The sequence below is a fragment of the Protopterus annectens genome, chromosome 16.part0 (assembly GCF_019279795.1).
Source record: "Protopterus annectens isolate FY-2018-M chromosome 16.part0, PAN1.0, whole genome shotgun sequence".
Lineage (NCBI taxonomy): Eukaryota > Metazoa > Chordata > Ceratodontiformes > Protopteridae > Protopterus > Protopterus annectens.
Genome location: NC_056750.1, coordinates 623752063 through 623778419, shown reverse-complemented (window position 1 = coordinate 623778419; position 26357 = coordinate 623752063). Strand labels below are relative to the sequence as shown.

The 26357-nt window shown below is 38.2% G+C and overlaps 1 protein-coding gene across 1 annotated transcript in view; it reads left to right on the top strand.

Annotated features, from left to right (window-relative positions):
- ADAMTS13 (ADAM metallopeptidase with thrombospondin type 1 motif 13) overlaps window positions 1-26357 on the top strand; it is a 1149238-nt gene that overhangs the window by 456011 nt on the left and 666870 nt on the right. The window contains exon 11 of the mRNA XM_044058222.1: window positions 15833-15937. Coding sequence (XP_043914157.1) covers window positions 15833-15937 — 105 coding nt within the window. The remainder of the gene's footprint in view (window positions 1-15832; window positions 15938-26357) is intronic.

Here is a 26357-nt window from a genome sequence, read left to right as displayed (position 1 = left end):
AAAGTTTCTTCCTTTTGTTGTAAGAAAGTAAAAGCATACTTAGTTAAAGAGTGAGAGCCAGATTCCAAAAGAGTTGCTCTCAGTGTAAGTCTGCCCTGATTCTGAAAGATATGCTCTTGGTGTAAGTGACTTACTTCAGTACAAGGCCTATATATAAACAGGTTTACACCTGGAGCCAGATTTCAAAACACCTGCTCTTAGCCTGCTTTCAGTGTAAGTGGTGTCTTATATCAAAAGGCTTTTGGAATCTGGCCATGATTGGGAAGTCTCCATGGCATCTGGGGAGGTTCATCTGCTGACAGTAATCTTCTTTCTTTGTTGTGATATGATAACCAGGTGAGTGGGACTTCTGCTATGATCTGGGTGCCAAATGAGCAAAGAAAAATAAAATAAAAAAAATAAACAATTTAAAGTAAAGGTTTGCACAATGCAAAAGTGTCAGCATTAGTGAAATATGTGCTAGTGTACATTCTCAAATTTGCAAGTGTTCATTCGCAAAAAAAGGATATGATAAAACTGGTTGTAATTACTGACAGTTTTAAAAATAATCTCCTGATACTTTCAGTCCATTTGTGAATAGAAGGTACTAGTGAATAATGCAGAAAAAATGTTAAAAAGGGAAGAACATTCATTTGGTTCTGGCTAATGTAAACTGTGTGTGTGTGTGTGTGTGTGTGTGTGTGTGTGTGTGTGTGTGTGTGTGTGTGTGTGTGTGTGTGTGTGTGTGTGTGTGTGTGTGTGTGGGGGGGGGGGCTGGGGTGGGATAAAATACTAATGTTGAACCAGTTTGGCATCTAAACTTGTTCTGAAGTGATGCTTTAACCCCTGCAGGTTTAAACCCAGTTATAAATTGGCAATGTTTGATTTAGTGAATTTGTACCTTTAAATTAGGAATTAGGCAAATATTATAAGGGTTTAAAAGAGTAACTTCATTAATAAGTGAGTATGAACCCCTAAAAGGCAGTATGCTGAGACATCGAGGTGGATAAAGTTATTTGTTCTTCCTGGTGCACATGTAAGTGTGGTTTATAAATCTGGTTCTGAAGGAGTATATCAAAGTATCCACCAAGCCTGAAAGGGAAGTATGAAATTGTGAATTTATGGGTCATCATCAGGGGCAGTTCGTGCTGTAGGACTGCAGGACTGCAGCCCCCCACCTGTAAAAAGAATAAAATAAATTGCAAGTCCCCCCACTGTAGAAAATAAAAAAAAATTCATGAGTCCCGGAACTCCACGGATGCATGCTAGGTTCCTGAACTTCAGACTGCTCTGTTAGGCAGTCTGGATAGGGAACTCCACCCTGCCAGCCCAGAGGTCTATGCAGTGACAACCAGAAGAACACCAGACTGCATCACCCACAGGCTGTTGGCTCCAGCCTACTCATATCAAAAACCCAGAACAGCCTGTGCAGGCTGCTATGGAGGATCAGATCTGCTATAGGTAGGGTGTGTGACTGTGTGTGCGTGTGTGTGTGTGTGTGTGTGTGTGTGTGTGTGTGTGTGTGTGTGTGTGTGTGTGTGTGTGTGTGTGTGTGTGTGTGTGTGTGTGTGATGCCCCAGTTGCTACATGGTGGTGGGTAGAGAATAAGGCTTGGAACCTGTACCTTGGTCCCAAGTGGCAAGAGCCTGAATTCCCTACCCACCACTATTTGTAAAACATTTGCAGATTTTTGCCTCATATTTGTTCTGTTCTGTTCCTCATAAAATCGATGGTTTCTGTATTTTTGTTACTTAATTCAGCCAGTAGTGCAGTGGTCTAGTGGTAGCATTGTTGCCTAACAGCTACAGGTTATCTGGTTTGATTATTGGCTGGGGTGCCTTCTGTGTGGAGTCTGCATGTTCTCCCTGTGTTTGTGTGGGTTTGCTCTGGTGTCCTCAATGGATATTTGTCCCTATTTTTTGGACTGTATTCTCCCATTATTGGCTTTGTCCAGTTTTTTTGTGCCAAGGTTGAGAGCTATGGTGATAACTGAACTCAATGAATATGTTTGGGGGCTGTATTCCCCCATTATTGGCTTTGTTCAGGTGTTTTGTGCTAAGATGTTGACAGCTATGGTGAGAACTGAATTCACTAAATGGTAGTCATTTAAGTTTCAATCTTCCTTTCTTTCATAAAACAGATGATTTGGCATAGTGATATGTTGCTCTGACTGTTTTGCACAGGGTTCTGGGTTCAGTACTTGGCAGTAAAATGTATGGTGGTAACACAGCATTTTATTCTAACAACTTTCCAACATTATACAAGCAATGTTTAAAATGTGTCCCTGTTTTTTGGTCTTTTGCCCCCCCCCCCAAATTTTGGATTTTTCCAGATTTCTTGTGCTGCAAAGTTCAGAGGTGCAGCTGAGTGTCAAGTAGATTTTACAAGAAGCTGAGAGCTGCAGGGGAACAAAAGTTTAGTGCTGCTTATGCTGAGTCTGCTTGCATTGTTAATAGCACAATAGGTAGTGTACTTGCTTTTGATGCAGACGGCTGTGGGTTCTACTCCCACAGTACGTAGATGCATTGCTTATACTGTACTGTATTGTAAAGGGGGTGAATGCTGCAGTCCTTTTTGGTGAAGATACCTAGTAACTAGGAACCTGTTATCAGTTTGCCATCCATTCCCTATTGCAATATTACTAGCTTATCGTTTTCTTAATGCAGCTTAGGCAATTTATTCCTCAAGGGCAACAGGCATTTTATTTGTAGATGAAACAATGAAATATAAAGTTGTTTGCTAGCAGCAACCTCTTCATTAGTTACAGATTTCTTTAATGTGGAAATCTTTATATGACTTTTACTTCTTCAGAGATTGTGCATATTTACTGATACTGGTGGACTGTAGAAGTTTAAGTAGACTTTTATGATAGAAATGTGCTGAATTGGGCAGTTTTGTTGTTATTGGTGCATGCATTTTGTTTCATTGTTTACTGGAAAAAATGTTCTGAATTGGGCAATTTTGTCATTATTGGTGCATGCATTTTGTTTCATTGTTTACTGGAAAAATGTTCAAAACAAATTTAAAACTCCCTCTAACAACTGTACTATATTGTGCAAGGAATATAATTTAATACAATCAGGAAGGTGTATCAAAGACCATGTGTATGTTTCGTGTGCAAGGGGCCTATGATTTGAAAACAGCACAAAGTTAATCTTTATCTGCCACTGGCAAAATGTATTTTCTTTGAATGTGGGTTTCAATGCTGTTTCAATGAATGTGAGTTTCAAGGGCAGAGGATTTTTAATCCTAAGTCTGTTTTCATTGTGAGATTGAATTGTTTTATTTAACAGATATCTTAGTGTTTGTGTTGTAAAATGCAAAATAAAACTTTCAAATGAAGTCCAAATCATCGTAGAAGTAAAGCAGTATGCACATTAGTGTTTATGGTAAATGGGATGAAATAGCCGAGTAATGGTTCATTGGAATGGCTGCAAGGGGGAGGCTTAATTCGACCATGATTTTGTGAGGGGGAAGGGAGGCAAACTCAAAGACAGCCACGGCTGAACTATACCACTCAACTGTCCAGATTTTCACAGATTTTTGCTTCTTATTTTTGGTTTGTTCCTCATAAAATGTGTGGTTTTCTGGCAAATAATTTAGGAATTTAGGAATTAAGTCACTAAATAATGACAGACACTGAGTTTCAGACTTCATAACCTTCAGAAAAATGCATGCTAAAGCAAGACCTGTTATTCTATCAATTGTTTCAGTTTATACAACAATTTATAATACTGTTTATATGTTCCCCCAGTATATTTGACCTTGTCCAGATTTCCTGCATTAACAGGTTGAGAGGTACATGCAAATACATTGCTTTATAGAATTAGGCATATCCAAACCTCTCAACTGTCCCCAATATTGGCTCCGAATGCTGCTCTTCCCCTAATAATCCCACAAAATGGCAATTTTGGAAGAAAACTTGGAGGGCTTACAATTAAGAAATAACTGTAATAATCAGAGTTATATTACTTTTATTTCAGAAATGCATGTAGATTCTTTTATTTTGTCAGCTTCTCAAGTTAGCAGTACTAATATTAAAAAAGTGTCCCTTCTTTGACAGGTCCCCAGCTGTATTGTATGGCTATTTTATATTTTTATATCATATTTTTGGTCCATTTTTCATAAAATTGTGTTTTGTTGGCAAATTAGTGGCAAATCATTAAAGACTGAAGTTAGAAAATAATGACAGACATTTGAGTTTCAGATTCCGTACCTTTCAGAAAATTCATACTACTGCAATACCTACTATTCTATTATCTTTCTAAGTTTATAAGAGCAATATTTAAAAGTTGTCCTTATTTTTGGGCCTTTGTCCCACCTCTATGTATAGCACTGTTCATATTTCTTGTTCTGAGGTTGAGAGGTATGACAAATGTGTCAGGGCCATCACAGTCAGCCAGAGACATTTCAAATTGTGACATACTTGTTGCATGCCACTCCCCCATGTAGTGACTCTGGATGTGTCCAAGCAAGGCAAGGAGCAGTTATGCAGTGTAAATATGCAGAGTATCCCCCCATCCAAGGTAGACACAAGCACTACTTTTATACTGTCCTTGATTTTGCAGAATGTTCTGGTTTGTCATTTTTATACTGTTGATTTATGCTTATTACTCAGAAAGTGCCTGTTGCTCTGTGTTTAAGTAGCAATGTTTTAATGACCATCAGGTAAGCTTGTCTGAGATTATAAGATGCAAGTAAGCTTTAATAAGCATACTGTTAAAGAATTGCCAACATTGAAAACCTTTCTGTTGTTGCCATGCAGAGAATACTTACATAACTAGATAATGTATAAGCCTTGGGTATTGACATGCATATAACAGTATTTGTAATAAAGGACAGGATTACATTATTTTAAGAAGCTCATTACATTTGTTGGAGACTTGCAGTAATCTTTGCAGGCTTTACCTGTAAACCAAACAGAATGCCAATCTATCATGTGTGGTCTATTACCTGTACAGTAATCCTTTAAGCAATGTATCTTGAGCTTGTTTCTTGCTTGTTTTTCATTTTTTACTTTGATCATGTTTTTCCCATGAAACAAGTAGATAGTTGTCAGGCAGCAGGTCTTTTTTGGATAAGAAACATTTTTACAAGTGGGGGTATCACAGAGATTGCTACTTTCAGCATGTTACTTGGTACATTAATAAAGCCGAATATAAATTATAATTAGAACTGCAGTGCAAGGAGAAGTGGTTTGAGTTGAGTGCTGCTTGCTTTTCTTATACTTGATTTTTACTGGCATTCCATCTAGATATTAAGTAAGCTGTCATGCAGCCAATGCACTGAAATATTTTTTTTCTTCTACACTTCATTTTGTCTTGATTGGACTCTCATAATGACAGTTTGGCATCCAGGCAGTGTATTTAATAAAAGTTACAGTTGTTGTGGTTTTGAGCATAGCTCCTCCCCTTTTGAGTTGGCCACACCCCTTCCAATTGACCCCACCCATTCAGCTGTCTCCTGCAGCACCCCCCCCTGATTTGAAATCACCAGCTGCCACTGGTCATCGTAATAAGATTATAACAGCATCACTGGTTTAAACTGAGATATTTAGAAAATGTGATAGGTTATAAAGTTCTAGAAATTGAATTAACATCTGGGATGAGGTCTGACATTATATGCTCTGATGTCCAAAGTATCATATGTGAAGATTTTGAATGGTTTGTTTCAAAACCCAACAAATAACTTAATACTGAAAACTATTCCCCATCAGTAAAGCTTTTCTAGAATAAATTCATAAAACGTCTCCAGAACAATTAAGAGAAGATAAAATAAGTTGCCCATGTAAATGTCTGTATGTTTTTTTCTAAGTAGGGGTATAAATTATGAAGAAATAACAGAATTTACAGATAATATGGATAATGTGGTGGAAAGGGAGTGACATCATGTTACTTCTGCCTAAACGTCAAAAATGGTAATAAAGCACAATTTATTTTCAAGGGTTCTTTTTTGGAGCCTTATTATTAATTCTTCAGGTACATGGATGACCTAGAATTCCAGTCTTTTCAACCTGCTCTAGTCCCCTCAAGTGAAACACTAAATTAGCAATTCAGTTAAACACAGCGTTGATAAATATCCCCAGTGAGATCATTTTCTTCTACCCCTCCTGCACTTCTGAACTTGGCAATTCCATATGCAGTACTCTTACTTCTTCCTCCCAATACCTCCAACAATTTATATCCCCATGCCTCCAACACTTTATATCTCCATACATCCAACAGTTTATATCCCCTTACCTCCAACAGTTTATATCCCCTTACCGCCAACAGTTTATATACCCATACCTTCAACACTTTATATCCCCATACCTCCAATATGTTATATCTCCATACCTCCAACAGTTTATATCCCCTTACCTCCAACATTTTATACCCACTGACACTTCTTCCTCCCCCTACAATTTTATATCCCCATACCTCCAGCAATTTATATCTCTGACATGTCTTACCCCCTTACCTCCAATTTTATATTCCCTCTCCAGTTCTTCCTCCCTATACCACTGTTTCATATCCTCATACCTCCAACAATTTATATCCCCATACCTCCAACATTTTATATTCCTTGATACTTTCAGTCATGCAGACAGCACTACTGCTGTAACAGCTTTAGGTATGCATCATAAACTGTTCCAAAGCCTTTCAAAGCTCGGCACTTCCTCCATTCTTCATCCCGATCTGTCTCCTCCCACCAATTATCTCCCTCCCTTCCTTCTTCCATCCTACCCCCTTAGCATTACAGCAGCCTCCCCACGGTTTTTCTGATTTTTTCAAGTGGCTGTCCTCTAGTCTAAACAGTATACTAACTCACTTCTTTTTGTGAATATAAACTAAAACATTCTTTTTAACAAATGAGTGCATACTGCCCACATTTAATGACACCACTGGCCATATATAACCATGAATATTTCAGTTTATGACATGAGACAACTAATATTAATTTTTAAGAGTCATAAGCTGGTCTAGTTTTCATTAGATATAGAATATGTCTAAATGAGGAAATAAAAAATGAAAGGAAAGAAAAATAAAAAGTAAAACATTATGAACAATCTATGAAAATAAACAGGTAAGATAAATCAAAGGAAAAAGATTTGCTGCATCATTGGTTGGCTGAGTCCACAACTATTATATTCTGTGGTGTTTCAAAACAAGTGAGTTACACTTCCACACAAATCAAACATTAACTGAAACTGAAAAGGAAGAGTTTATGTTTTTCTTCTTCAGGATTTTATGCTGAGGTACAAACATTCATGTTTCTTAACTATCTTTACAACAAAGTTCAAAATGGCTATACCATATAAAGATAATCTTAGAATTTAAAAAAACTTATAACAACTGACCATTGATTTACTAGGAATTTTGCTGATCTAAATAGCCATTGTTATGTTGATACCATGATTTGTGCTGTCATGGATGCCCACTGAAATCTGTCCAGGTGGTGCTACTTTTTCAGATATTATCTTCTTTAGAGCTGCAAAAATTGTAAAAATGGTACTTTCTAGAAACAGGAAACTATCACACATTTGGGACCCTGAAAACCCTTAAGTTATATTGTTATGCTGTGGTTTCGGAGACTTTCATTTCCAGCATCTTATATGCAGGTTCTAATGAAATAATATTTTCCATAATTTTTTCTTCTTGGAAATTCAAAGCAGCAACTGTGGTGGGTGAGTCTTTTTATATCAATAACTTGTTTATGTCTGGATTCATTCAAGATGTTCAGTTTTAGTAACACTATGTTTCAAACCCTCACATATAATTCCAAATACTTCATTTTATCACAGAGAACTGAATCCGTTCACAACTAACTGACAAAACTTTTCTTATTCTGTTAACAAAGTGCCATCCACTGTGGAATGAAGCATAAGGTGATCAGTTTCACCTTTCTGATCAAATGTTATGCCACTAGCAAGTGAAATCAGACTAATTTATTCAACAGCTTTTAATGGATTCTATAAGGCATCACCAGAATCTAAATATCAGTCCTCCTCCCTTGCAGGTCCATCCTTTTATGACTATCTGTTACACACAGGGAGCTGAAGTACAAGCAAAACTTCCTACAGAAGCAAACTCGGGAATGCATTAATTAGTTGAAATCGCGTTCAGAAGAAGGATCCATTTTTGCCAAGGACTGCCATTATTTTTTAACTTCCAGGTTCTCGAAACAGTTGCTTTTAATCATTCCTTTCTTATGTGCAGGTAGTAAAAACAGATATATAAAATGTGAATGAGCAGTGCTGAAAAGCCCACATAACCATGTTTTGAAATAGAAAGTAAGTTGGTGCTGTAATAAAAGCAGTGTAAAAATAAGCACAGTATTCCTCTAGCCCGGGTCTGGCTACAATGGTTCAAATAAGTGAGTGGTTGCATTAAAAATATTAATATTTGATATTCACCTCAGTGGACTAAATATAACTTGCATTCCACCACTTCCGTAATCCATATGCAATTCAGTTACAGTACGGAACAAGTAATGTTCAAAACTCCTCCAAGCCCATTTGCAATACTATCTTTGCAGCCTGAGTTAAAAAATCTCAAGGAAATACCAGCAGCTAAGCAGTTTACATCACATGTTAATCATTATAGGATACAATGAATACAAAGCAACATCTCTTGATTTCACTATTTAGTTATACAGGCCAAAAATAGAACTTAAGTGGTGCAGTCCAGAACATACTGCTGTAATAAAAGGGCATTATAAGTAATTACACATCAGGTACCCTGGTACCTAAAACACTGAAAGCACTCAATTCAATAATAACTATGTAAATAATCTCTTCACTATTACAACTGCATTGCCTGTTTTATGGTAACCTGCATGATTTCTATTCTGGCATTGTTAGTAAAAGCCTTAAATGCTCAATATGACATAAATACTTTTTCACTCTCAATAGTGTTCAAGGGTCACCATAACAAAAAGCAAGCCACAAAAAATATATAATCTCATGGGCACAACAACATCCAGCTAGGCATAGGTAAAACAAACTGGACACAAACCAGGGAAGCAAGTCTAGTTTAATGGCCCAGCATTACATTGTTCATTGTGGTAGGACATGTTCTTGCTCAAGCTTCAGGAGTACAAAAATGAGTAGACACACAGGCTGTTTTTACAAGCCACAGAGTCAGACATGTCACTGCAACATTCCCAATATCAGAATTATCAAGCCAGTTAGGTAGGTCAAGCAGTACCACCAAACATGTAAAGTGAATGGAAGGGACAAAGGTGCCTTACTTGCACCTTTCTGTAGGAATGAAAGAGGTGGGTAGGGAAAAAATAACCATGAATATTTAAATATATTAGCATATAGACTGCGAGTCAGTTTTTTGCCACACCATGAGCAGAACAAATACGTTGTGGTCTAAATAAAAAAATGGCATGTATTTTAGAAGACAATATGACCAGTATTCTGAATTGAGCAGAAATTAGAGGCTGGGGAATGTCTACCTCGGACAAGACTTATTTGGCCCAGGACAAAGCCTCTTTCTGTACTGTTAAGGCCAGGTACTAAAATACCTTTGTTGTTTACAGGAATTCATAATTTATTGCCAGATTTGGTATTGAACATATGTTGTTTAGTCAGTGCCTTCTGCTTGCATTGGAACTACCCACCTCACCCTCACCCCAGGATGAGACAGCTGGCATCTGCTACTCAGCTCTGTCTCTGGCCCTCTGTTCCACAGAGTTGGGCATTTATTTCAATATTTACTTGCATTTATTTAACTACTTGGTGCTTGCCTTTGGCACTCAAGTCAGTTTATATTTACTGTTTCCTCAGTACTTCTTTGGATCTGTTGCTTTTTAAGCTTGCAGCTCCTCATTTTTCATACTACTATTGCAAAGCAAATTTTTCTTTTTCAATGTATCTGATTTTATTCTTTCTGTTTTTAAAAGCATGGCCTTTATAATTTTCTCTGTTTTTCTCTTGATACATAAAAGTTAATTATTTGTGCTTATAGTTTCATAGGTAGATACTAGGCTATTGGCCCTAGGGCCTATATAAGCCTAGCCAAAGGTACCCTGGCTTTCGCCACCCAAGAAAATTATTTTCCTGTGCCACTGTCGAGCAGAGCCACAGAAGTGATCCCCGGGGTGAATTTCCTATCTCCCATCCAATCATCAAGATTTTTCTTGAAGAGTGCTAATGAGGAGCTTTGTTTGATATAGATAGGTAGTTTGTTCCAGAGTATGGGAAGTCTCTGGGAAAGGAATCTATCCCTCCAGCATGTTCTGTTTGTTGTGGTGACAAGGTTTATGTCCCTAGAGCGTGTAGCTCATAGTGATTCGGATTTCTTTATGTGGAGCATGTCTAAAAGTTCTGGGTTTGACATAGCTTTGTGTGTTAGGCAGAGATCACCTCTGAGTAGGTGATATGCGATGGAGTAAAGCTGCGGTTTTTTGAGACGATCTGCATAGGGCATCTGTTTGAGGCCGGTAATCCTCTTTGTGAGGTATTTCTGTGGCCTTTCCAGTTGTTGTAGATGTCTTGTGAGGTACATACCAAAAGGAGCATTGTACTCTATAATGGGTCTAATGAGTGATGAGTAGAGGGGAACAATGAGCTCTTTTTTCCTGGATGAGAAACCTTTTGTGATGAGGTGTGCCACATTGAAGGATTTCCTGACTAGTGTGGCAATGTGATTATCAAAGGAGAGACTACTGTCCACCTGTGTCCCAAGGTCTCTTATCACACTTTTGGTGTTAAGTAGACTACCACCTATGTGGTAGTTCATGGGTACAGAGTTTTTACCAAAAGGGATGACAATGCACTTTTTGGCATTGAGCTTGAGGCCATGGCTTTGACACCAGGCATCTGTCTCAGTGAGACCCTTTTGTAGGATGTCCACATCTTTTGGAGTTTTGCTCCTAGTTTGCAGTCATCTGCGAACTTCGTTAGCCAAAGACCTTCTGTGTTAGCCTGTACTTCAGAGAAGTAGATACAAAACAGGAGAGGACCCAGGACTGAACCCTGTGGTACTCCACTTGTCACTGGTCTGAAGTTGGATTTGGAGTTTGCTACTTTCACAGTGTGGGTTCTGTCAGTGAGCCAGTTGGCAACCCATCTTGTGACATAGGAATTTATACCTAGTTTAGTGAGTTTATCTATAATTCCAGAGTGGGGGATGGTGTCGAAAGCCTTGGCGAGATCTAGATAGGCTGTGTATACCACCTTACCCTCATGTACGGCTTTGGTGACTGCTTCAAAGAAGTCTATCAGGTTTAGGAGACATGATCTGCCTTTTACAAACCCGAACTGGGTGGGGTCCTGAGTTTGGAGATTACCATTGTCATTGTTTATAAGTTCCATAATGGTATGTTCCATAGCCTTGCAGACCAGGCTCGTTAGGCTAATGGGGTGGTAATTTCCGGAGTCTGTGGTGGCTCCCCCTTTGTGGAGTGGGATAACAGTTGCTGTGCACCATTCAGTGGGTACATAGCCTGAGGTGAGGCTATGATTGAACATGGTACTTAGGTGGGGTGCCAGTTCGTTCTGTAGTTCATGTAGAACACAGCCTGGGATGTTGTCAGGTCCCATGGATGCTGCATTCTTGGCTTTGGATAGTGTGTTCTTTACCTGTGCAGCCGTCATTACAGGAACGTTGCATTCTTCTGGTATAGAGATGGGCCCTTTAGGGGATGATGGGGGGGGGTAAAGTTAGCACTGAACCTATCTGCCAAGATGTTGGCAATATCAGTTGGTTCTGTATATTTAGTGACATTGTGCTGTAACTCAGAGCAGATCTGAGTGTTGCCATTGAGATTCTTGACATAGCTATAGAATGCTTTGTGGTTATCTTTAGAGTCAGTGGCGATTTTGTTTTCATAACTAGCTTTGGAGGATTTTATGAGAGATCTCAGCTTCTTACTGAGGCTGACCAGGGAGTTTCTCCAATCATGGGATTTTACTAATTTTTGCAACAGTTTCTTTCTTCTGTTGTAGAGTTTGTTTATGGCAGGGGACCACCAGATGGGCTTCCTTTTTTTGGAAGATAGCATCTTGGTTCTGGTAGGGATTGCACGATCCATGCACTCATGTAAGTGCTTATAAAGTGTATTGTGTAGGATTCAGCAGTCATACCTCTATTGTCTATCAGCATGGGTGTCGTGAAGTTTGCCACTTCTGTCTTAAGAAGTGTGAAGTTGGCTTTGGAGAAATTTTTTACTGTGGTTTCCCTAATAGGGGGTGGGGGAGGGATGTGGATGTCTAGGGTGATTAGCTTGTGGTCAGATATGACCAGTGAGAATTGGCCTCTGGTGTGGAGCACCGGTTGCCCATGTTGGTAATAACCGGGTTTAGGATATTGCTGCCCCTGGTAGGGGTGTGGATAAGTTGATCCACGGCATTGGAATTTATGAATTCCAGAAAACGTTGAGCACAAGAGCTGGTATATGAGTAGTTTTCCCAGTTAATGGTAGGGTAGTTGAAATCGCCCATTATTAGGATGTTAGGTTGTACCCTAATATTTTCCAGTGTATCAAGAAATGAGACGTGGGAATCCTGGGGCATGGTGGGGGATCTGTAGCAAGCTACAATTTGGATTGCTGTCTTGCCCAGAGTTAGTTGCACTTGGATAATCTCAGCTGCATTATGCTGAGCAACTAGCCTGGAGGTGTGGATATTCTTAATGAATATGGGCACGCCTCCGCCTTTAGTGTTTCTGTCCAGGTTAGGTGGCCAAAAGGTGTGGTATGAATTATAGCATGGTAATGCAGGGGTACTCTCAGGAGCCTTGAACCAGGTCTCTGTCACTGCACAGATGTCGATGTTCTCTGTTTTAATGAGTGCCTCAAGTGAGTGCATTTTGAGGTTTAGACTTCTAGCATTGAGTAGCAATACCCTCAGATTCTTCTTACCTGTACCTGTTAGAGTGGTGAATTTGTCATTTGAACCTTGCCTAAAAAAGGCACTATAGGGGTGGCTAGAGCCTTAGCCAGTATTCGGAATCACAGCAGAAAAGCAGCAGTGAGCCTTTAAATGAAAGTTTTAAACAGCTAAAGGAGCCTCTGGAGAAAACTTTTAACTGCAACAAGTTATCAGAAACAAACAACCCAACAGATGCTTTATAATTTCCAGTTAATACCTCACACACAGTGAAACTAGCTAGAAAAAATATACTGTACACAAAGTGCTATAAATAACTTGAACAAAATAAGCAAAAAGACAGGATACTTAATGTTATATATTATAGATACGAGTCTGCTCAGTGTCCTTCCTTCGATTAGCTCAGTGTGAAATGGCAGAAACACTCACAACTTAACTTCTTAGGTAACAGAAAGTTGAAACCTGAGACAACTTTTAAGAAAAAGAAGCTCAAAAAAAACAATGAGGTGCTTAGTCTAAGCTATAGTCCAGGTGACCTCAGTCAGCCAATGACCTTAAACAATCCTCTCTCACTGAAATGCCTGATGGCTTTGGCTAAACCAGGATGTCCCTGAATATGTGCTCAGGCACACAGCCTCCACAAACACTAGGCCCAAATACAAGCCTGAATATGGACAATGCTACAAATATCCCCACTACTTAGAAACAAACTGCAAAATGTTTCTCACAGCAGAAAAGCAGCAGTGAGCCTTTAAATGAAAGTTTTAAACAGCTAAAGGAGCCTCTAGAGAAAGCGTTTAACTGCAACAAGTTATCAGAAACAAACAACCCAACAGATGCTTAATAAATGTGGACAATTTCCAGTTAATACCTCACACACAATGAAACTAGCTAGAAAAATATACAGTACATAAAGTGCTATAAATAACTCGAACAAAATAAGCAAAAAAAACTGGATACTTAATGTTATGCATTATAGATCCGAGTTTGCTCAGTGTCCTTCCTTCGATTAGCTAAGTGTGAAATGCTCTAAACAATCTAAACAATGCTACTAACACAAGAATACCAATGATCCTTTCTAAGAAAAAACATCTTTTAAGATGTTACTCCCTTTCCTCTGACTCTTTCAAGTGCCATGGTTTATCACTGCAAGACCTAACCTTGTTGCTTTGGTCATATGAAGGCATACCTCTCAATCTCTTAACACAAGAAATGTGGGCACAACCCCAAAAATAAGAACAGATTTTAAATATTGCTGTTATAAACTTGCTATAATAACAGTATTCATGTTAGCATGCATTTTCTGAAAGATATGAAGTCTAAAACTCAACTGTATCTTGTTATTTAGTGACTTCAATCCTCAGTGATTTGCCAGAAAAACACAAATTGTATGAGGAACAGATCAAAAATGCAAGGCAAAAATCTGGACATTCTGGGAAAAGCTGGACACTTGCTAGATATGTGTGGCGGTCATAGATCAGAAAAGAAAGATTTTGATATTAGATGTACCCATGACAGATGTTTTACTGAGTGTATGTGTGTATCTGATATAGATACATACATAGATATATAGATGCATAGATAGATAAATGGTGATAATGTATAATGAGTCACTGGGTTAATTCAGCATTTCATTCATGTTAAATTCTTCAGTTACTGCAAGATATCTGAAAACTGTGGCTCACAACACTTTATCAGTGTAAATGAATGGATGTGTTTTGTTCACTTATACTGTTAAGATTTGGCATGGTGTGTTTTTTTTCTGTTTGATTCAGTGGTAGGATTTTTGCCTTGCACTTTTAAGGTGTGTGTGCTCAGTCCTGACTTCTATTTACTGTCTATGTGAAGTTTGCATGTTCTCTTTTTGTGCCTTTGTGCATTTTTGAATAGTTTGGTAGCTTTGTCTTATAGACAGTGAGGTAAGATAATTTGTTCTTTTTCTCATTGTAGTATGATCTCTGAGTTTGCATGTCTATAGTTGCATGAATGTGAGGGGTGCTAAGGGGTATCTCCTTCTGCAAAAACTGTTTTGTTTACTTATAGTTTTGTGGGTCTGATGCATTCCATGGAATCCTTTCAGTTCTTTGTTTTGTGTTTGGTGGTTTCAGTTTTTGATGTAACTGGACATTTATTAAATAATATTGATCCATGTATAATATATAGGTTTACCATCTGTTTTCTGAGGGCCAAAATATAGTTGATCACTCCTAAGATAATTACACCAATAAGCTAAAATGTTGGTAGATACAAAAATGAAAAAAAAAAAACAACAAATATTGAATGTTCATACCCCAGCAGATCCATGAACAGGAGTTACCATTGATCCTGGAGGGGGGCAAGTTCAGGAGTTTGGTATTGTGTGGTATGCACCATTTTAGTTTATGAGTGAGATTTTCACAGAATTCTGATTGGCAATATTCTGGTCTTCAATAGACAGAGAAAGAGATAGCTAGATAGATAGATAGATAGATAGATAGACAGACAGATAGATAGATAGATAGATAGATAGATAGATAGATAGATAGATAGATAGATAGATAGATAGACAGACAGACAGATAGATAGATAGATAGATAGATAGATAGATAGATAGATAGATAGATAGGTAGATAGATCTGAAATGCATGCACATACACACACACACACTTGTATATGGAACTGGAAATTTTTGTTAACTGTGACTTATCTAATGTGATACATAGTTGAAATTTATATAATCTGTTCATTAGTCACCATCTATATAATCTGTAAAATGGAAGCTTTATAAACAATGTCTTATGTAAACTGTCACCTAGAAATTGTGGCACTATTTTCTTCCTTGCATATATACCATTCATTTGCTTTATAATGAACTTGTTCTTACCTTTAGTCCAGGTTGTGACTGAAAATAATCCTTGTATCAGACCTACATGAAAAACAAATTTAAAAACTAAATATATTTTACACAGACCTCACATATGAATGCATCTTAATGTAAAAAAAAAAAGTGATGACTTATGTCTCTGATAACCCTTTGCATCTTTTCCCATCTAGGATGTATGTCGAGTATTGTCCTGCCATACAAGCCCAGGGAAACTTGCCAGTTGTGCTCGTCTGATTATTCCATTACTAGACTGGACAGAATGTGGGACCAATAAGGTAATTTATGACAAGATGTCTCTTTACACTCAAACATATCATCTAGTTTCTTAACTGAGTAGGAACAATAAACTCATCACCTTTGAACAAAATTACCTTGTACAGAGTATAATGCATCTCTAAATGCACTGCGCGCCTTGATTAGTGGATGAGCTTGCATCACACAATCTGACCATCCTGTTAAAATGACTTCATGTAAATGTTTCTGAATTCTGTCTTGTAGCAGTTAGTAATTCTTATAGCTTCTTAGCAGTAAATACCATCTAAGTCAGACCCTTAACACTTCCAAGCCTTCTTTCAATATATTTTCCTTACATTCTCTAAGATATACTGTACTTAAAAGTTCTGAAATATACATTAGCTTTCTTGGTTTGTACCACACCTCCAAGTCATATTTCTCAAAGTCAAAGTAAAGTTTATTGTCAATTGGATATATACAGCAGTGCAAACTGAACTAAATGACGTTGCTTTGGTCCCCGTGCAAGACATAACAATGAACACATAGTTTGAATGATAGTAAGACTAATGCACATACAGTAATAATTAAAATATTAACAACACAATAAATTACCACAATTGGACAGGAAGACATTAGACAGTATTATTCTAGTAGGTATTGCAAGACTATGACTTCACATTGTGATTGCTTAGAATATTGCACTTCATCACTTGTAGTGTGATATAGTCTGATGTTCATAGTGCACATGTATGGAGTGGTGACTCACTACTGACTATTGCACATTCAGGAAGTAATAGCATAAGAAATCAGTCTAACTGTGGCAGTTATTGAAGCAATTTGCCAGAGTGATTACTACATCTGATAATTCACAGCAAGTGACACATTGATCTAATTATTCGCTGTCTTGCCTGGCATTCAAATTCAGCAGCCTTATGGGTTGGGGAAGAAGCTCCTGTGCAGTCTAGATGTTTTGCAGTGCAAGCTGTGATACCACCTGCCTGAGGAAAGGCAGAAGTACATACCACGGGCAGGGTGAGTGGGATCATTGATTATCTTCCTAGCCCTTCCCACACATTGAGTCTCATGCAGATCGTCCATGGATTGGCATGAGGTACCAATGACATTTTCCACTATCCTCACTACCCTCAGGAGAGCCTTGTGGTCAGATGCTTTGCAGTTACCATACCAAACTATGATGTTATTTGAGAGGATGCACTCAGTGGTCCCCCTGTAGAAGACTTTGAGGATAGACTGAAACAGGTTTGCCTTCCTCAGTTTCCTTAGGAAATGCAGACATTGTTGTGCCTCCTTCACTGTATGGCTAATATAAGTCGACCAGGATAGGTCATCTGAAATGTGCACCCCCAGGAACTTGGTGTTTTTGACTCTTTCCACTGCCATCCCCTTAATTTTCAGTGGTCGATCTATCTCCTGAGTCCTCTTGAAGTCCACTATTATAATTTCTGAAGAATTATCAACATCTTCTGTAATCTATCTGATGCTTCATGCAAAGAATATAGAACTGATAAATATATTTCTTTGGCACTTTTTAACTGTTCAGAGTTCTGCACTGTCTTAATTTTTGCTTGACTGAATTATTTATATATTTTATGGCATTGTTTTCTGATACTCTAAGTGCCTCCATTTTGATTGTTTTCCTAATTTACTGCTTTCTGCACTTGTTTTTAGTTGTTTTTTTTAATTTAATTGCATTTATTTAAACTGTGTTTGCTTTAATATTGCTACACACTCAAGTGTGCTAGCTTGCACTGCATTTGAAATGTTTTTACTGCTGTTTTAGCTGCTTTTCTGTGTAAAAAAAGTTCTAAGCTTATTCCCACCTTTCCTATAACTAGTCTAGTCCAGATATAGATTTGCTGTATCCATGACTGTTTGTAAGGTTCTGAGCCCCCTACCAAGCCTTTCTGTGTTTTAGGGAAGCCTTTTAGCTTATCAGAGGGAGTGGTAAGCACTAGTTAGCCTATCTACCACAAGAGGAGTGGTTTGTGGCCCAGAAATTGTAGTTTATTTGCCGTTTGGGCAGTTCTTCCATCCTTTTCAACTTTCTGGTTTAAAAGCCCCATGTTTGCGCGCGTTTGTGCTTGTTTAAGTTCCACTTAATGGTGCCAAGCTAAGGTAAGCTATTACTAGTGCCAGAAAGTCTGCTCTTCAGTTTTTCCCTTAGATCTTGCTAGTTCTTTCTTTCCCTCTTGCACTTCAAATAACTTAATCACTTTGCACTTCACCAGGTTTTTTTAGCAATTATTGTAGCACACCTAATTGCCATCAGTACTAGTTTTTCTTCACTGAAATAGCTCCAGTACTTAGTAGTTATGACCGCCCCTCCTGGCATGATTAAAGGGCAGTTCCCTGTGCTTTCTCCTATTGACCTGATGCACTTGGGCATTCTGAGGCAGTGTATCAACTGCCTCATGAACACAGACAACCCTCTACTCTTACCTCCCAACACTCAGACTTGGGAGAGGTGCACTTATATCACCAAACTGGAAGATATGCACTCGCCAGCCAAGACCAAACTAGCTGGTCAAGAGGGGAAGGTCAAGACCTGCACCACACCACATGGAACACATAGCCTTCTAGAACACCCACCATCACAGCTCTCACATAAAAACACAAACCACACACCAACCTTCGCGGCGGCTCTCAATAGAAATTTAAGAAACCACAATTACTAGTAAAACTAGTACAAAATAAAAAAATAATAAATAATAATTGGAAGGCCTGATGCTGAAGCACTAAGTTTGTAATAAAATTGGTGTTCTGGAGGTCCATGACAGTGGTTGGTCGTTTTTTATTTTGTAGTAGTTTTACTAATAATTATGGTTTCTTAGATATGGCCACAGACTCAATGGACAATGTTCCTCGATTATTCAGAGAAGATGGTGTTGAAAGTTCACAATTTATAATGGCGCAATATGTATTCTAGTTTGGTAAAAGAGCTTCAAAATCCTCAGAGGTTTTTCATAATACTTCCATTAATGCAGCCACTAATGTATGGGATTATTATGAAGGAGAGCAGAACCGTTGGGTTGTCAATCCCTTTCAGGCTGTTGGCTCTACAGTGGTGAATATGTGGTCTAGTGAGGTATGTGAATTGCACGAGAAATTGGACGGCTTGCTGTGGAAGGAAATAAATACCCACCTGAACATTTTGTGTCTTAAAAGGTATGTGGAACTTAATATAGACCCCCGAGGGCTTAGGGTGTTCAAAACACCCACCACACCTTTTGATCCAGCTGACAAAGATGAACAGTTTAAATGTAGGTGGGTAGCAGCAGCTGACCATTGTTCGATGGAGTGGGTAAAACTATTAATAGAAAGAGGCATTCTTAATAAATGCAAATTAAAAGAAGAAATTATGTTGGTGAGTGCAAATCTACAAAAATATGTTATTGTCCCTAAAATGGATGATTTAATGAAGGAAATCCAGAATAAATTGTCCAGACTTGAACGTGAGGTAGTAGAGCAGAAGACCAATCAAATAAATAGACACTAAGGACTACAATAATGATAAAGCGTTTCTGTTGAAAGAGAAAAACAATAGGTCAGCAACATCATGTGGAAGTGGCAAAGTTAATAAAAACACTTTGCTTTAGCTGCAGTTTCTTTTACAACTTCGGAGGAGACTGACGCTACTACAGAAGGGAAAAATGAAGAAGAGGATTATCCACCATTGCCAGCAGCACAAAATCCAGCTGAATTTTCCAATCACTTTTGGAAATGGAATAACGTTAGATTCCAGCGAAAGAAGAGAACTAGAAATGACTGGAGACAATGGAGAACTGATAATAATGCAAGGGGCAATTACAAGAAAACCAAATGGTACTGAAAGGTATGACTGTTTTTTTAATAATCTAGTGCTTAACTTATCTGATTTTGATGTTTCAGAAGTGGCTATTTCTGTTTTAAACTTGGGACTAAAATTTATTCCTACAGCCTTGCCTAGGCCTCATGTGCTTAAAAACGAATTTCAGTTAAGTAGGAAATTGCATCTTATTGATTATTGTAGTAAGCAAGATGATAATAATGGTAATTTGACACAGGATATTGATGAAAGATTGAATTGATCGTTTTATTCATGTGTTTCTTATGAAAATGATTTTTTTGAAGATGGGATAAATGCTTATAGTAAGTTAAATAATGACATAATTTATTTATGTTTTGAATTTTGAAGTGGAAAACTGTATTTTGAATTTATTCAGCATAAAGAAAATGTATACAACTAAACTAAAGAACAATGGTTAGCCTTCAGAGAATTGTGTGCAGATAGAAGGCTAGTAGTGAAATATTCTGATAAAGGAAATCAAATAGTTATCTTGAATTACACGCAATATTTAAAAATGTGTCATGTTCATCTGGATGATAATGAAAAATATGAAAAGTGTGAGTTGGAACAATATTATGCAGCAATCCAGAATTATGAACATTTATTACATTTTGACAAAGAATGATATTATTAAGAAATTAGATACTGATAATACATGCATAGCTTTATTTTATTGTTTGCCAAAGATACATAAAAGTCTTCAAAATTTAAGTGGTAGACCAATAGTGTTGGTGGAAAATTATTTTTTGAAAAATATTTGTATTTTGTTGCACGAATATCTAAAAACCTATGTAAAAACACTGCCATCTTATATTAAAGATAGTCAAGATTTCCTGCAAAGGATTAGTGATAATGTTTGGGATGAAAATATGTACTGGTTATATCTAGATGTTAAAAGCTTGTACATAAATATAAGACACATTGATGGAATACAAGCACTTTTGTACTTTTTGAGAGACTCACCCTTAGCTCATTTTATGATAGAATTAGTGGACTTTTGTCTAAAAAATAATTACTTTGTATTTAATAATAATGTATACCACCAACTACAGGGCACAGCAATGGGGCAGCCTTTGCCCCCATGTATGCAGATGTGGTAATGGCAAAATTTGTAAGAGAATATATATATATATATATATATATATGTATATATAAAACTCAGGTAGTCCAGTATTTTAGATTTATTGATGATCTTATTTTTTTATGTAAGGACAATAAAGAAGGAACAGAATTGTTTGTGAATGATTTACAAATCAATACTTTTGGTTTTAAATTTGATGGCATACAAATGGGGAAGGAAAATTACGTTTTTGGATATTGAGATTAATGGCCTTAGTACCATGATCCACAGAAAATTTGAGCATAGTAATTCTTTCCTTTTTGGTACCAACTGCCATTCTCAGTATTTGATATTGGTAATGTCATATAATGAGTTTTTAAGGATAAATAAATTATGTAGTTCGAATAGCATTTGTGAAAAAGAATTAATACTGACAGAAACTATGTTTGTGGAAAGAGGATATAATTCCAATATGGTAAGACTAAGTAAAGAAAAAGTATTAAATGAGAGGTATGGTAGAACTAATACTAATAGAGAATAGAGTCGAAATTTGTGGGGCTAAGGTAAAGAGGAAAAAGGAACAGAACTATAGCCATATCAATAAGAATAAGAAAGATGGTAGAGAGGTATTACTACTTTTAATATTTAACTGAAAATATAGTAAAAGTAGTTAAAAAATATTGGCCCATGTTAACAAAAGATAAGAATTTGAAGGATTTGCTGCAAAAACATGTTTGTATTTCTTATAAAAGAAGTAGAAATTTAGCAGACCTGATAATACATAACCGCTTTTTGTCACCAGATGTCACTATGAATGCTGGGATAGGTAATAAGAATATAGGCACTTTAATACATAATAAATGTTGTATTTGTAAATATATACTGAACACGTTTCCTAGAATTAAGCTGCGGTGGTGGTGCTGCGGTAGCATTGTCACCTCACAGTAAGACGTTGTCCTGTTCAATTCTCAGCTAGAGTGTCTTCTGTGTGGAGGCATGCGTGAATGGGCGTACCTTTGTTGAAGGTTGTGCATCAGGGCTGGCAACTCGGCATGTAAAAAAATACTGCCAATCATTAGCGGACCGGAGTTCCACTGAGGCGACCCCTAACCGGGAAAAGCCGAAAGACACGACAAAAATAAATAACAGATTTTTTTTTCTAAAGATGTGTATACATGTAATACTGAGGGGGTGATTTATGCTTTGAAATGAAGTTGTAATTTGTATTATATAGGTGAGACAGGTAGACCTTTTAAAACTCTCCTTCAAAAACATATTTGTGACATCAAGAATAAAAAGTTGGAAAGTCATTAGGTAGTCACTTTGGGTGGGTACATAATGCTCATCATCATCTTTCGGCTTTTCCCGTTAGGGGTCGCCACAGAGTATCATCTCTTTCCATTTCTTCCTATCCTCTGCATCTTGCTCTGTCACACCAACCGCCTGCATGTCCTCTCTCACCACGTCCATAAACCTTCTCTTAGGCCTTCCTCTTTTCCTCTTACCTGGCAGCTCCATCCTTAGCATCTTTTTCCCAATATACCCATCATCCCTCCTCAGCACATGTCCAAACCAACGCAATCTTGTCTCTCTTGCTTTGTCTCCAAACTGTCCAACATGAGCTGAGCCTCTAATATACTGATTCCTAATCCTATCCATCCTAGTCACACTGAGTGCAAATCTTAACATCTTTAACTCTGTCACATCCAGCTCTGACTCCTGCCTCTTTGTCAATGCCACTGTCTCCAACCCATATAACATAGCTGGTCTCACTACCCTCTTGTAGACCTTCCTTTTCACTCTTACTGGTACCCGTCTGTCACAAATCACTCCTGACACTCTTCTCCACCCATTCCACCTTGCCTGTACTCTCTTCTTCACCTCACTTCCACATTCACCATTACTCTGAACTGTTGATCCCAAGTACTTAAACTTGTCCACCTTTACCAACTCTACTCCCTGCATCCTCACTATTCCTCTACCCTCCCTCTCATTTACACACATATATTCTGTCTTAGCACTGCTGACCTTCATTCTTCTGCTCTCTAGAGCATATCTCCACCTCTCCAGAGTCTCCTCAACCTGATTCCTACTCTCACTACAGATCACAATGTCATCTGCAAACATCATAGTCCACAGGGCCTCCTGTCTGATCTCATCTGTAAACCTGTCCATCATCACTGCAAATAAGAAAGGACTCATAGCTGATCCTTGATGTAATCCCACCTCCACCTTAAACGGATCTGTCACTCCCACTGCAGTCCTCACCACTGTCACACTACCCTTGTACATATCCTGTACCACTCTTACATACTTCTCTGCCACTCCCGACTTCCTTACAATACCACAACTCTTCTCTAGGCACCCTGTCATATGCTTTTTCCAAGTCTATAAAGACACAATGCAACTCCTTCTGACCTTCTCTGTATTTCTCCAATAACACTCTCAGAGTAAACATTGCATCTGTAGTGCTCTTTCCTGGCATGAAACCATACTGCTGATCACTAATCATCACCTCCCTTCTTAACCTAGCTTCTAGTACTCTTTCCCATAACTTCAAGCTAATACATAATGCTGATCCCAAAAATTTAAAAGGATACATTTTAGAAAACGTTAAAGTATCTTTAGGGGAATGTGTCAACGTGAAGAATAAGCTGTTAAAAAAGGAAACTTTTTTATTTTAAAGTATAACACTTTGGAACCCTTTGAATTAAATAAGAAATGTGATTGGAAATATGTAATTTGAATAATTGGATAATTGCTTAATTGCTAAGATGTATAGGGTATTTAAGGGGAAGTGAAAACTTTGTATTTTAAACTCTTGGAAGGCCTGGTGCTGAAGCACTAAGTTTGCAATAAAATTGGTGTTCTGGAGGTCCGTGACTGTGTTTGGTCATTTTTTTATCTCAGCAGAAATTTACCCAAACAGCAGAGACCTCCAAGACAAAAACACATTTGACCACCACAACACAGCACAAACCACAGGACACATAGCACACCTCCACAGTGTGCCCCTCAACCTAAGCCCCTAAGGCTAATCACCTTGCCCAATACACTAATCATAGGTGACTTAATAGTGAGGCACACAGATGCACCACTCGCTAGGTTGAATAAGGAGAAGGTAACAGTCAGCTGTCTATCAGGTGCCAGAATATGACACATAACACATGCACTCAGGTGACTCCACAACAAGTACAAGTATGACTCTGTCATTGTCTGTATGGGTGTGAATGACCTGAGATATACCTCCCTGGACTACATGAAAAGTTACATGGTGGAGCTCTCGGATTATGTGGCCCAGTCAGGTATGACCCTAGCCCTGAGCAGTATCCTCCTGTCACCCAGAATGATACCGCAGTACAAAAAAAAAATGATTGATTCAACAATTCGCTAAGTTTCTGGTGTCATTCTAAGGGTATCCAGTATCTGTCTGTTTGGCATGACATGATTGACAGACCTCGATGCTTTGCCAGAGATGGCTTGTCTCTGTCACCCCTGGGTTTCTGGGTACTAGCTAAGGCTCTTGCCACCCCTATAGTGCCTTTTTTAGGTGGTGTTCTAAAGACCAAATTACCACCACAACAGCTATAAATAAATGCACTCTGAGGGTCATGCTGCTCAATGCTAGAAGTCTAAATCTCAAAATGCACTTGCTCAAAGCACTCCTCAAAATGGAAAACATCGGCATTTGTGCTGTAATGGAGCCCTAGTATAAAGTGACAGAAAGCACTCCTGCACTACCAGGCTATAACTCGTTCAACACCTTTCAGCCCCGAAACATGGACCAAAGCTCCAAAGGTGTTGGTGTCTCCATATTCATAAAGGATATGCACATCTCCAGACTAGTAGCCCAGCATAACGCATCTGAGATACTTCAGGTACAACTAACATTGGGTAAGATGGTGATCCTGGTCATAGCCTGCTATAGGTCCCCAACCATGCCATCCCAACCACCGCATTTTTATCAATGACCGCCATAATTCCTGAAGCCATCTGCATTCAGTATGCAGATGACTTCACGCTGATCTGCACTGGCACCTCACAAACAGAGCTGCTGTCAGGAACTCAGAGTACTTTCAACCTAGCAGAGAACTGGCTTGCCGCTCACTGTCTGAGTCTAAATCCTAACAAAACAAAGTTTCTACTTTTCACCCCCACTCAAAGATCCACGGCGTTCTCTCTCCATTAAGGCTAATAATGGTACCATTAGCTCTCCAGATGCCCATACAAAACTACTAGGAGTTATTATAGACAACAATCTTAAGTTTGATGTGCACGTCAACAAAACAATCAAAACCATTAACAGAAAACTAGGCTCATTTTATAGGATAAAGCCATTCCTTACCCCATATGCTAGGACCTCCATTGCCCGCTCCCATCTACTCTCCATACTCTGCTATGCTTCCCCTTTACTAGCCAACCTAAATAAATCTGATCTTAATAAATTCTGAAGCTGCTATAATAACATAGCTAGATTTGCAACTGGTCTACCCTATAGAACACATCATTGTAAAAATCTAAATTATCTCGGATGGCTAGAGCTACCCAGGCAGATTCAGTATAATCAACTCGTTGATCACAAAGCACTTAACCAACCAGATAATACACCTGCCCTGAAAAACATTATCTACCCCCACTCCAACTCCAGATCACTCCAGTCATCTAACAGACTATTAGTGCAAACCATCAAATCCACCAACTCAGCTGGTGACTCCCTGTTCGCCATCTCTGCTGGCAAATATTTGGATTTCCCTTCCTGCTAACATTACCTTGGATACCACCCTATCTCATTTTAAAATAGCTCTCAAGGAGTATTTCAAATCTCAATGGATATGTCCCTGCTCCAAGCCTGACTAAATCTTTATGCATAGCGGTGTATCTATTCTATGTCTGTAAGTAGTACTCAGATATCTATGTTAAGCCAGTTTAGAAGATTGTAAGACTGAATAAATTTAAATTTACTATAAAATGTGGTATATTTCCATAAATTTAACCAGACTGTAAAATGTCTTATATTTGTATTATGTTGTGATTACTCCTGTTCTACATGACATTGTAATGATTGTATATGTATACCTTTGGAGCTTTTCTCCCCGGGCCTCCACTGAAATGGACATGTATCCGGTCAGATTATCCCAGTCAACAAATGTAAAATAAAATAAAATAAAATGTCCCTAGACTCCCACTCCATGTTCCTAAGCACACTGGAATCTATCAAGGTCCAACCCAACACTCTCATACTAGGAGACTTCAACTACCACTCCATGAACTGGGAAAACTACTCAAGCACCAATGCACTGGCCCAATGCTTCCTGGAATTAATCAATTCCAGTGCCCTGAACCAACTCATTCTGACCCCCACTAGAGGAAGCAACATCCTTGACCTGGTTATTACTAACATGGGTGACCATTGCTCTACACCAATAGTCAATCCCTCCCTGGTTAGATCCGACTATAAACTAATCACCATGAAAATCCACATCTCACCCACACCCCCCACAAAGGTAACTACCTTGAAAACTTCTCCAAAGCTGACTTTGGGCTCCTAAAAACA